This window comes from Hetaerina americana, unplaced genomic scaffold (genome assembly GCF_022747635.1).
Source record: "Hetaerina americana unplaced genomic scaffold, ioHetAmer1.1.p SCAF_2, whole genome shotgun sequence".
Taxonomy (NCBI): Eukaryota; Metazoa; Arthropoda; class Insecta; order Odonata; family Calopterygidae; genus Hetaerina; species Hetaerina americana.
Window position 1 is genome coordinate 21,370,854 of NW_027286763.1, and position 13,468 is coordinate 21,384,321.

A 13,468-nucleotide genomic window follows, 5' to 3' on the forward strand; every position below is an offset into this window, starting at 1 on the left:
GATTAGCTAATTTAAAGTACCTTTAAAGGGCACACCAACAAAAATATCACTTGTTGAAATAAAATCGTTATTTTTCGTAAAATCGTCCTGAAACTATTCACTTTGTTCATTTCTTACGTTAGTAAATTGGTATTTTCAAATCGCTCTTGAGTAATTAACTATTATAATTTTAAATTAGAATAACAAAATTATAGAAATTTATTTGTAGGACTTGTGCTCCGTGGAACAATAAGAGAATTCCAGAGAAAATTATTAAAAATTCCAAAGAATATTGGTGCTAATTTTCTAATGGAAAATTAGCACCAATATTCATTAAAATAACCAATGCTTATATATATATAATATATAAATATTATATATAAATATAATATATATAAATATTATATATATATAATATATATAAATATTATATATATAAATATAATATATATATAATATATATAAATATAATATATATATAATATACTATATATAATATATATATAAATATTATATATATATATATATATATGTGTGTGTGTATATAAGCATTGGTGATATTAACGAATGTTGGTGCTTCTCATCTCATCTCATGACGAATCGTATTCCGTGGGCATTTTCAGAACTATTTCTTGGAGGTTTGAAAAGGCGAATTGGAGAAGCGGTCTTATTCGATTAATGTGTTCAGTAACTGTTGAATTTTCACCCTCCTCCTTCGCCTTCCACCAAATTGGATTGTCCGCCCTTAAAAACTACCGTATTACGTCCGTATATGAATTATTGCGCGTAAACTGTGTCGGAACCTTTGCAGGAAATTTTGTCCGTGATGCAGTGTCCCTCGACGTTGTTCCTTCATTTTTTTTATTTTCTGGGGATGTATCATCTGCGGAATTACCTGCCCACGGGCACGGTACACTTCTGCGTGAATCATGGGAAAACTCAACAAGCGCAATATGACCTGGCAAAAGATGCCCCGAAACTAACGAATGTTGAAGGAAGAAATTTGCGTGGGCAGTGTTGGTGAGGCATTTTATTTATTTATGTCAAGTGTATGAAAATTCATGACCAACAAATTATTTTTTTAATTAGGGACATAGGGGAGGTTTATTCCCCTAATGTTTCATAAAATAGGAGGAATCGATTGCTCAGTGGTTAATGTCTATAACCATTCTAAATCGTTTACACCAACAAGAAAATGAATTGCTGACAGCACCACCGGAATGCTGCTGGAGCAAAATTAGATTCTTTATGAAGGCTGGAAATAAAAAAGAAAATTCGTCTGCCAATATTTATTTTGAGCCCATTGAAATAATTATTTCTGAATGGAGTTTTTCCTAGCCATTGGTGTATTATGAACACTTAGTTTTTAGATTTTTATCAAATAAGTGTGAAATCATGCGATAAATGGAACATTATAATTCCGAGTAGACTGACCTTTTCTCTCTGACTGGGTGTTTTTGACTATGACATGGTGTATCAGCTCGTACGTTATTCCTTTTGGCGTCGACCTTACGCCCTGAACTAGATAATGAAGTTTATTTTTTTTAATGTAACTTAATTTTTCGTTATAATTACCTAAAACCGCAATCTTGACAGTTCGTTCAACTATTCTGCAGTTAATATTAGAGAATTTTATCAAATATTTTGGGCTCACTTTTCCCTCCCATCGCACTCTTATATTTTCAAATCTGCAAAAAGAGTGAAATTATAACTTTCAAAAATAATTACTTATATAATTTAAAAATTTCTTCTCAGAGAAGAATAAGAAATAAAGGATTACTCTCACGTTTTTGACTTTTATGCTATTTTTTCTGAATCCTTGTGTTAGGAGTGTTATGCTTTTAATTTTAAATGAAATAGTGGTTTCAGCAAATATTTTTTCTCGATGTCTTTTCAATTAAGTTTCCCTCACAGTTTCAAATTGAGGTAAAAGAAATTTGCCGGTTTAAAATTCGTATGCGCTTACTCAATTAATGGGAAAACAAGAGTTTTCTTTCGCTGGTGTAATAATTTCCCTCTTCAGTATAGTACTTATTTCAATATGAACGCAGCCTGCGAATAATTGATCCATCTTCCGTCGAATCTTTGGTCTAAATAAACAATCTATTCCTCAAAAGTCTTATTAACTTTCAGTTTCTTCTCCAAAACTGGGAAAATACGGAACTCCATAGATGCCCTACAATGATAATATTTTCAGTTCTATCATGAACACATTCAAATTTAAAATATTTGGTAATTTGATATATTTTTATGGCTCTACCTGAATTTCTTTCACATTCAACTCGATTTTACGATTTTAACGAAAACTTTTCATGTCAGCTCTCTGGGTTTTATTGCCATCATTCCACACATTTTTCCCGAGTCGAGTGGTACAAAATCTTCCTGAGTTCCAAAGCTCCTCCAGCTCCTCAAGAAAGAGTTAAATAATCGCTCCCAAGGTCGGGAGCGTAGCAGTGTAACTGAGCCATAATTTCCCAACCGGTAAAATACCAGGGTAGGAAACCTTACTCATTGAACTGTCCGTGTCCGTTCACCGCGAGTAGGATTCCACGGAGTGACTTCGTCGCCCAATTATGTACTAACGGCCGCGAGGGAAGTCTTGAACGAATCCTTCCGACCCTACCCTCGGCAATCGAGCCGCCGTTTCTTCTTCATCTACCAGGCATTCTGGCGAATTGACACTCCGCGCCCCAGAATTCCTCAGCCCCCTCTCCATTTCTTCATCCGACGTGAGAAGTAACCTTAGAACGCAATTGGAAGCCGGGGGTGATAATGAACGCTGATGACTCCATTTCAGGCGTATAATTGGTGGCGAGGGGAGAGAGGCGGGTGTCGTCCAGAAGAAGACTGTCCATCTCTCCCATCACATTCCCCGCCGGCGACGACTGGGACAGAGGACTCGAGCGAGGGAGCTCTTAGCAGCCGGGCACCGAGACTCAACTCTCCCGCATCACCACCACCTTCGTTGAGGCAGAAGACTTCGAGCGAGCGGCACCAGGATGGGCGCCCGGCACGCGTGGCCCGCCACGAGCCTCTTGTACGTGCTGATGCAGTTGGTGCTCGTGTTGCTCTTCGCCCTCTACACGCGATACGCATCCAGCGCCTCGTCCATCCCGGGCGACGACAAGGGCGGAGTGGGCGACCAAGATGTCGAGGTGACAACCATTCATCCGAGTGAGTACTCGCAATATTCTCTGCCTTCACTCTTTCCTTGCTTCTATTTTCGTGTCCCACTGAGTTATGTCGAACTCTCGCAAGCTTGGCTTAATTATAATGGCTCGAGCGGTAATTGTGAGCCGTTGACTATGTTTACCTTTCGGATTTCACGTTCCTGCATAGAAAATAAGGAACTTGTTTTATGTCAAAATTGATAAATAACCGAGAAGAAATGCCAATTCTCTCGTAATGGTGCAACGAAAAGTTTATACTGTCAAATATGCGTTTGTTAGAAGTGGTTTGTGGACTTCATTGAATCCGCGCAATTTTTTTAAAAGCAATGGAAATTATTTATGAGCGATTTCATGTGAAAATCACTGCCCGTGATGATCACCGATTTAGATTTGAAAACAATTTTCATTTCGTCATGTATTACCGATACTCAACAGTCTAATTCCTTATTTCCTATTAGCTATTAAGGATAAATTTATGTACTTGTAGGTAGGATAGAGGTCAAACAACATGCTTACATGCAATTTGCCTACATGCAATTACTTTTACTGATGTATAAATCAAATATTTCAAAATAGCAAGAGCTTAATACGAATTAGGAAAAATGTCCACTTAGCACAAGCCTCTTGAAACATTAATTTCGTTTATAATTTTTTAAATAAATAAGCATTGTATCATTCAGTATCTTTAGTGCTCTTTGACGAATGTTCCTTACTCTACGATTGGAAAAAAATTCTCTAAGATATGAGATTAAATATCAGGCATTGAGTTTTTATCATTATTATTGGATAGTTTACCGTTTAAGATAGGTTTTGAACGAAAACAAACTGTACTCTTTGACATTCCTCACTACAACAAACTTTTCTTCAATTCCGAACACTTTTTACCTCCCTTCATACCTATCCTTTTCCTCCCCTTTCGCGTTTGCCTACCATTCTCCCCTCTATCACAGTCTTCAAAATCCTATTACCAATCAAAATAATTTTTATCCATATTTTCTACCTCTTTTAGATTTCTAACAATAAACCAATTTTACCCCTCTTCTCCACCATGCCGGGCACTTCCTTATTTTTATTCGTTTCACCCTTTCCATCCCTCCCCACATCTACATCCCAGAACCCTCCCAGCGTCCCCCTATCATCTTGACTTCCACGACTATATTTCCGCGCTGTACAAAACCGCGATCCATAACAGAGTTTTCACTTGTGTTTTCTTAATTACCTTTTTGACGACCTCATGCAAATGGATTTTGCCAAAGAATAAGTGAAACTACCTGAAAATCGTTATCCAACGTCCCTGTCTTCAATATCCCTCGTGAAAACTTATTTGCCAAACGCAATTCTTCTTTATATTCCCCCACTAATTTGTCCATCTTGGCACAAAATACTTTCGAGATAGGGAAACTGCACAACCTACTCCAATTTTTGCCCTCTTATTATAAGGTTTAACTTATACTTCTTCCTCGAAAACCTCATAACCTTTGCCTTGTTTACATGAAGTCGCTCCCAATACCTATCACACTGATTTTCTAATGCGCTCAGCGATGACTGTAACCCCTTGGATGACTGTCTAACCAAAGTTTGATCATCCGAAAGCCTAACTGATTTAATGATGTAAGGCACGTTTTAAATACGTTCTTCCGCAATTTCTGATATTTAGCTTAGTTTTTTATCTATTGAAGTTATCCTGTGTAATGCAATACAGTAACCACTAGTGTGGATGCATTCCTTGCAAAATGCAGAGTTTTGGTGAATTAAAATGTCTCCCGAATGCAACATCTCTCACCAGATAGCGGAGAGACTAAATATTTGTGAAGCCTCCTGCTGGCTGCTGTGGTTCTCTTTTGTATGGTCACGTTCCGTTCACAGCTTTCGGTCACTATCGATGGTACTTCATGGCTTTGAATTTTGAAAGTGTTGTTCATAGGAAACAAAATCGTCGAGTGTTTGGCAGTTGTTGTCCTGAGTCATTAGAGTCACAATGAATCCAACCCATTCGCTTTCGCGGTCGGTCTAACATCTTGCGTTCGTTAGAATCGTAATTCGGAAAAGAAAAGGCTCGAAGGAAAGAACTAATTACATTAGCGCGTCCTTTTGGTGCTGAGGCGTCGTATTTGTCATTTTTTCACGATTGTGAACCTTTTCCATGTGTTTTCTCTTTGTTTCAAATTTCATTTTAGCAATAAAGTGGCATTTCGTATAATAGTTCCGCGAAAACAAAAGTTCTGTGAACAGCGAGTACATATTGAGTGACCATGCGACAGGAAAATGCAAGCGTTTCGCTGAAAATACAAGCGTTACACTCGGGAACGCAATCTTTACGATGCACGGAAATGACTATCTTACGGTAAAAGATATGTACCTTACTTTGGCTTAAAATCACTCTTTTTAACTTATTACGCAGATGACCATAAAATTATAAGAAAATACGATTCTGAACTTTGAAATTAGCAAAAGAGAATCGTCTAAATAAATGGAAGTCATTTGCCGATGGAAAAGAGATGTAGGTCCCCGCTTAAGATGTGGTCCCCGCTTGCAATGGTTGAAGTCCTGACGGGCGAAACAAGTTCCGTTTGCTACACTCAGTGAGAGAATATCTCAATTTATTACTCGGTCTCCATTAACCAATATCACAGCCTTTGCACCCACACTTAGGGTAAAGCGGCCAGCCGACTCGATTGTGTCCAATACGGCGATGGACACAAGCGATCTATTCCGTTTCCACAATATATTCCGCTTTCTTCACATTCTGAGCCATCAGTAGCCATTCACTCGGGATACTGACTTCAATTCTTCGCCATCCCTCGCTACTAACTTCTTCTCACCCATTTATAGGTTTTCCACCTTAATTTCCGCTTTATTTGTCCCTCGTATTTGTCACTGCTTATTGTAAAGGTAACTCCCTTTTATAGTCTAATAAATAGTGTCCCATCTTGTTTCAACCCTTGCCCAATCTTCTTGGACCCTGTTTTCCATGTACCCACTTCTCCACACGACTCTCTCCACTTTTTATCTTTTATAATTCCTCTATCTTATTTGATATTTCTATTAGGTATCTAATATTCGCCTCCATCATCAGGATTCAAAATACCATATTCTTCTCCGGTCGACTTTTCTAAAGTCCTTCGATCGTTAATTTGCAGTTCCTCAGGGACATCTTCGTGTTTTGTTTCCATGTGCCTTCTTCGAGCACTCTATATTATGTATGCATTCCCATCTTGGTCCGTTTTAGCTCGATCCGCTGTGCTTGACGCCGCCGACGCCCTTCCATTCCATTTCATCGCTGCCCTCGAGGGACACGAAGCGTTCTCGTAGAGTGAGCGCATAAATTAGCGCTCGGGAGGTTGCCGCAGTCTCTCAGTGTTAGCCTGAAAGATCAAATCACTCAGTAAACCTTTCGTGTACTTAATGCATTAGGTCCTGCGAATAAATAATGACACAAGCCGTGGATCACCAGTCTTCTAAAGGGGTTAATGGAAATCACTGGTCTAGCAGATATCCACGCATCGTCTTATATTAATCCTGTGATATGGTATTTTATTTCATTATCATTGGACTTGCTTTTATCTTTGTAATACTTTTTGCCGTTCTCATTCCAGCTTATCTATTTCTTCTTCCACAGTTTTTCGAATTACATTTTCCCCTGCGTCATGTGGCGTACTATATCCCTACTTGTTCTTTCACTGTGCACAGGCCACGTCCCTCACTGCGGCCTTAGTAGTTCAGTAACCTCTTAATCATTCGGAATTGACAGCCATCTTCATCCACTTATCCAAGGATTTCTTCTTAGATGATTGACGCTAAAAGCTCTTCATGTCATTTAAAACTCTTCCGTATGTCCAAATATTTTTCCCTCTGAACTGCTCTCTGCGTCCTACTCAAGTCCAATGCAACTACAAGCATCCGTGAAAAAAAGGACTCCCAAATACTACAGGATAAATTCAAGGACAGCCCTGGAGCACGAATATTTACAATCTGCGCTATTAACTCCTACCATTTAAGCGTCATAACTGGAAAAAATAAATACAGTACTCGGATCACCCTTTCGAATTCCTTGATTTCTCTTAAAAATGAAGGTGCTGTATCAGGGAAATGAAGGTACTGTATCGCCGGTATTACTTTTATAAACGCCATCGTTTTCACGGCCTGTCAATGATTAACAGCATCTTTTTCTCGAAGTAGAACGGTTCGCAAACAACGGTGCTTCCAAAGCGGCTCCAATTATTCGTGTTAGCAACAGGAATCGCGTCTTTTCTTGGATTCCTAAGAGGGCTGGCCTGAAAACTTCCAGAACTGGGCTTAAGATTTATTTTTTTAGAAAATTGGACCTAAAGTTTCATTTAATTAAAATTACATTTACAATTGAATATGTGATGAATTTCACTAATGACTTCCTCCCCATGGACTTTGACGTAGTGAAAGGGCTTGTGTGATCTGATGGCAACTAGAGCTGCGTTGACGGGGCAATGGCAATTGCTCCTGGTAGAGTCACATTTTCCAGATAGGTCAAAGGGTAAGAGTTAGTCGAAAGATAATCTTCGAAACGTCTATTCCTGAGTGAGGCGGCCACTAAGGCGTCAGACCCCAGTGGGGAGGCAATTTGAAGTAAGTTTTTGAGTTTGAAAAACGTAAAGAATTGAGTAAGGCAATGGAAAACCACCTCAATCTATTATTTCACGAAATAATGATGAACAGGGAACAGACTATGAGTCCTGGTAACTACGGGGCTCGACACACTGGGTCATGTGGCTTGCATGGCAATTGGAGAGGCAGAGCTTCCACGGTCGTCGTCTCACGAAATCCTTGCAAAGCGAAATGGACAGCAGCAGCACAAAATACACAGAAGAGAACCAAAAAGTTGCAATAGGAACTTTGAATGTTTGGACGAAGTTGAGAACAGGGAAATTGGAAAATACAAAGCGAGAGGAAATATACGAGATATTTTGGGGCTGTACAAGGTGATATGGGGTGATATGGAAGGATATCGAGAATTACTAGAGTGATAGATATGGAGTAATATACATAAAGGGATAGGAAATTTAGCAAGTGGTGGCATTAATATTGAATAATAAGTCAGAATGAAGCTTAGTAAACATAGACCAAGCGAGTGAGAGAATATAAATAATGACTGGTGTTCCATGAAGGAAACATTCGATAGTAATCGGGACCAGAACGCGACGTTAGGAGAAGGGAGAGATGGGAGTGAAGTAGGGCACTGATATTTAGAAACAAGGAATTACCGTAGTGAGAAATATAGTCTAAATGAGTTCTGTAGGCGATAAAGTTTAGTTTTAATGAACACCTGATTTAAACAATAGGGCAAGCGCAACAGCTAACTCGTGGAAAAAGGTCAGGGAATCGGAGAGATATCGGTAAGACTGTATTAGGACTATGTGTATAGGAAAAGGACAAGAAAACAGCAATAGCAAATAAAATAATTAGGAAGTTAGACAATAAAAGAAAATGAAAGAATATGTACTCAGTATAAGGTAGATGAAACTAGAAAGAAGTAAACAATGAACTGATATGGGACATTGATGGAGCCAAAGAAGAGTGGTGGAAGGAGCAGTGCTAGGATATGCTATGGTTTTAAAGGAAGGACGGAGTTGGTGCCCTGTATAGACAGGTGAAAGATTGGTCAGGAAGTAGGAAGTGGAAACAATCATAGATAAGTCAGGAGAATTATTAGTTGAACCAGAAAAGGTCAAATAAAGATGGAAAGAATACATAAAAGATTCATATGGTAAAGACGCGACGTAAGGCTTAAACCTATGTCTGAGCTCCATACCATAATGTCTCCACCATACAGATCCTATATGTATTCTTTTTATCTTTCTTTGATGCCAGGATTTGATGTTTAGGATGCATAAAAAGAATAAATATGACGTAGGTGGCGATATCTTAGATCCTAGCATAATTGAATGCGAGATAGAAATAGCAAAAAGGAAATTGAAATAAAATAAGACCGTGGGGAGTGATGCAAATCTCGTTGCCCAACCATAGAAGGAGTAGCTTTTGTGGACCAATTCGCAGCATTTATAATGGAGGAATTTTTCCAAAGGATTTCATTAGATCAGTGTTTGTTCTCATTCTAAAAAAGGGAAAGAGACCAATATGTGATTACTACAGAGCAATAATTTTGATTTTGCACGTAGATGAAGTGGTTCTCAGTATAATGAATAAGTGGATGAAAGGGGGCAAATGATTGCTCAGGGGATGATCAGTTAGGGTCCACGATGTGGCGAGTCAGGCGTGATACCATAGCAGTGGCGAGGTCACTAATAGACAGGAAGATAGAATAAAATTTGGATATATTTGTTCGCCTCGTATATTTAGAGACGACTTTTGATGGTGTGAATTGGGTACAATTAATTAATATATTTGAGGAAATAGGAGTAAATAGGAGGAAAATGAAACTTAACCACCCGCAAGCGCTGCCTGACTGCCCCTTCTGCGAGGGTCGAATGGAGAGTCGGGATGGGCAGTTTGAGGAAGAGGAGTAAGACAGGGGTGACACCTGTGCTTTTCAACTTTTATGGGGAGGAAATTTTTAAAACAGGTTAAAAACTTAGAGTTTAAAGAAGAGGACGGAATAACTGGAGATAGAATTAAAATTCGGTGGAGAACACATAGTCAAATTTACGGACGGCTAAGCTTAAGTTTGTGTCAGTCAAGGGGTTGCAAGCTCTGCTGAGTGCATTTGGAAAGTCAGTGCAATAGGTATGGGATGAGAACAAATGTAAACAAAACAAGGGTTATCAGAAGTAAGATTTGGTGCTTTCCCGGCGTACCCTCTTGATGAAGTTCTCTTGGGTCTTGATGGAACCCCTGACCCGGTGGAAGACCCGAGAGAACTTCATCAAGGGTTATCAGGTTTTCGAGAAAGAAGAAGGCTAAGTTAAATGCTTAACTATGAGTTCAATGTCTAGAGCAGGTGTAATAGTTCACTTATCTCGGAAGTGTTTTGGACTAAAATTCTCAAAGTAGTACGGACATAAGAAATATAAGCATATGCTTCAAGTGAAGAAACATTCTCAAGGAGAAGGGAATTGATGAAGTTAAAAACTGGCTCATTGAAACAAGGGGATGATGAAAAGAGGTTGATCGGGATGATGATTTTGACGATATGGTAATTTAACTAGGATACGAAAATGCATTCACCAAGCTACAGCCTACAAAATGGAATTATGGGATTGAGCCCGGAGTGTAGAAACTCCATGGAATCGTATTATGACACAAAGTGTTCATCATTCAAATATGTACATGCCTTCGTGTTGATTTGCATCGTACTTTCCGCAAATCATAGCATTACCCTCTATCGCATATACATCATTAAGATTCGTATATCATGTAGATGAGTAGTTGGAGGAATCAATGCTCAGGGTTTTGGATTTAATCCGCCAGCGGATTTCAGAATTGCTCGGGCGTAGTATTGGGGGCAAAGCATGGAACGAGCAAAAAAACCTTTTGGATGGATTGCACTTGTGATTTCGGATACATAATTTACGAGCTACCTGATTGGTTTGAATAATACTTCATCGTCGGATTGTTTTCGCGGATTTGTAAAGTGATATACATAATAACTACGAAAGAATGTAGTGGCATTTTAATCAAGTGATTGATCGGTAGAAGAACTTAGTCATTAAAAACTGAATTTATGGTTAAATAAAACAAGGTAAAATTGATAATTTATTAACGTTTTCGTTCGTTAGCCAAGGTGATTTAGATTATTTCTCAAAGATTAATTTCTCATTAATGCTAAGTGAATTGAATTTTTTGTTCAAAAGTCACATCACGTGAATTTGACACTTGAAGTAATATTATAATAAATATGAATGGTCAGCGATAATTTTTTCGCAACCATTTCACTGGTGAAATTTTTGCCTTAGTGAGTATTTTAAAATGTAGATAACTAGCTTCCTTATTTCTTTCAGAACGTCGACGTACAGGAAACAGTACTGTGATGAGTTTAAAACGATCAATAGTCGTTAAGTTTAATTGATGCTCCGTTCCAAGGAGGCTTTAATCAATTAATACTAAATTATAAATTTAAAAAAAATAGAAAATGAAATTAGAATAGAGCTGCAGAAAAGCCTGATGGCTCACAGAGAACAAAAATGTATCTTCGTTGACTACTATAAAAAGGAATTTTTCCAAAAATATTGTCCAGCTTCCCAGGAGTGCTAAATAAATAAACCGTGGCCAAGAATTTTCATGGCGAAATTTTTAATTAAAATTGTATGCGCATTATAAAACCTTATTTCTGATAAAATAAGTATTATATCAGAAAGTCGACTGAAGCAATTCAGTTGAGAACTTAGTTGATAATGACTGACTATTACAACTTGCATTCGACCAAAGAAACAGAGTGAATGTATCAGTTGTAAACCTAATTTAGAATGAGATCATACTAAATCTAGAATTATTCCTGTTTCCCCAATCGCGCCTCAGAGCAACTCTCTTGAGTAAGAGAAAAAGAGACTGTAATATTGCGGTAAATTGCGCTCTCTTGACACAATTACGTAGTTGATCGGTTACAAAAAAGCCGACTTAAATTGAAAAGTGAAGAATGGCGTCAACAATGATAACTATGAAGCCCGTCATCAATTCTGTCCGTGATCGCGAATCAGATGGGTCGTTGAAGTTGGATTCGAAATAGCGCACTGAAGGCACATCACCAAGTATCTTCGTAAATCTCAATATGAAGGAGTGGAATCGTAATTTATTGATTTTTATCGAGTCAATGTCAGAATAATGAAGCTTGGAGGGGGTACTTGGTATGCACATTCATAACATCATTTCTGCTTTGGTTACACCTTCGAAATCCATATTAACGTAGTGCACTGGTCAATTTATGATTTTGATAGGCATTAACCTATCCTGCAGTTCTTAGACTCACATAAAAACCCTAAACGTTGTTACACCCAACGCTTTGAGGCTGCCATTCTTCAACTCCACATGCTTCGTGCTTCCTCCATCATTCCTTCCAACATTTCGAATCTTTTCCACTTACTACCCCTCACTCTCCCACGTTCTCCCTCTTATCGCAGACAGACCTGTCCCCTTTGAATAGCTCCAACAACCCCCGCTCCTCCTCCGCCAATCTTTTGTTTTCCTTGCCACCCATTTCACTTTTTCCATTCTCCTCAACAACCACACCTATAAATTCTACAACCTATGCTTCTCCCCTTCCTCAACGACCTAGACAAAACTACATCCCTAAATGATGGAGCCATGCTGCTTCCGGGAATTGCCGTCGCGTAGGTGAGTTGATGGACAAGTGTTTCGCCCCCAATCCGGGAGGTGTCTTCCGGTCGAAGTGATCTGCGTTGTTCAGTTCAGTTTAAAAGGTTTTTATTTCCGTAAAGAAAGATAGACAAGATACAAGGGATTCATAAAATCTAATGGAAATCTTAATAAAACAATAATAGGATTTTTAGGATTAATTCTTCTTCGGGGTGGAAAATAACATTAGAAACACGACGGAAAAGGGTTGCGGTTGCCGCGATTCGGCCGCTACATATGGGAGATGCTGACTAGCCGGGAGCTCTCTGATTGGCTCTTTCTTGGCGACGAATAGGATTCACCCTTTTCCATGTGAAAGTCTAGGTGTAGCGGTCCTCACGGTTGAAATTGTTTGAATTCTTCATTATTTCTACCGCTTATCTTATATGAGTCTCGGAAAATAATGCCTGAAGCAGCATGGATCCATTATTAGATAGACGTCGTGCAAGCCTAAGGATTCATTACATCCCTAAGTATTAACTAATTATCAGTGATTAAGAAAAATATCATTAAATATTAAACAAATTATTGATAGCTCTAACCAGACAGGAGATAAAATTTTCTCAGTTTACGTTTGCCGATCCGAATGATTCGATTGAAGTAATCGAACTCATTCGGAAAATTCTGAGGCCGTGGAATGGAATGTCGAAAGCGACTCTGAATCGCCCTTGGAGACTAGTTGTAATACTGGGGAAAGGTGCTTTCCCAAATATCTATAATTTTCAAAGCATCATTTTCTTTCTTTTTTTCTTGTAATATAAACAGAAAACTAGTGGTATAAACACATTCATCCTATCCTAATCGGTCAAATTCAAATCGTTCTGCAGTTAGGATTCCCGAATCGATTGAAAAATTAATCAGTGAATTACATTTTTTATGGCATATTTTCCTGCCACCGAATTTTCCAGGAGAGAAATCTGTGGTTTCAGACCATCGGGGGCTAATTCTTCGATGTTTCTGGTCACGTCGGTGGTGGTCTATGGATCACCCACCCCCCTCGTTGTGAGTGCGCGGTCATCCCCGTCCCGCTGTGCTTC

The 13,468-nt window shown here is 38.7% G+C and overlaps 1 protein-coding gene across 1 annotated transcript in view; it reads left to right on the forward strand.

Annotated features, from left to right (window-relative positions):
* The window catches only part of Rh50 (Rhesus blood group-associated glycoprotein Rh50), a 186,619-nt gene that overhangs the window by 34,807 nt on the left and 138,344 nt on the right, over positions 1 to 13,468 (forward strand). Inside the window, exon 2 of the mRNA XM_071584737.1 lies at positions 2,777 to 3,153. Within this exon, the coding sequence (XP_071440838.1) occupies positions 2,979 to 3,153 (175 nt within the window). The 5' untranslated portion in view covers positions 2,777 to 2,978. The remainder of the gene's footprint in view (positions 1 to 2,776; positions 3,154 to 13,468) is intronic.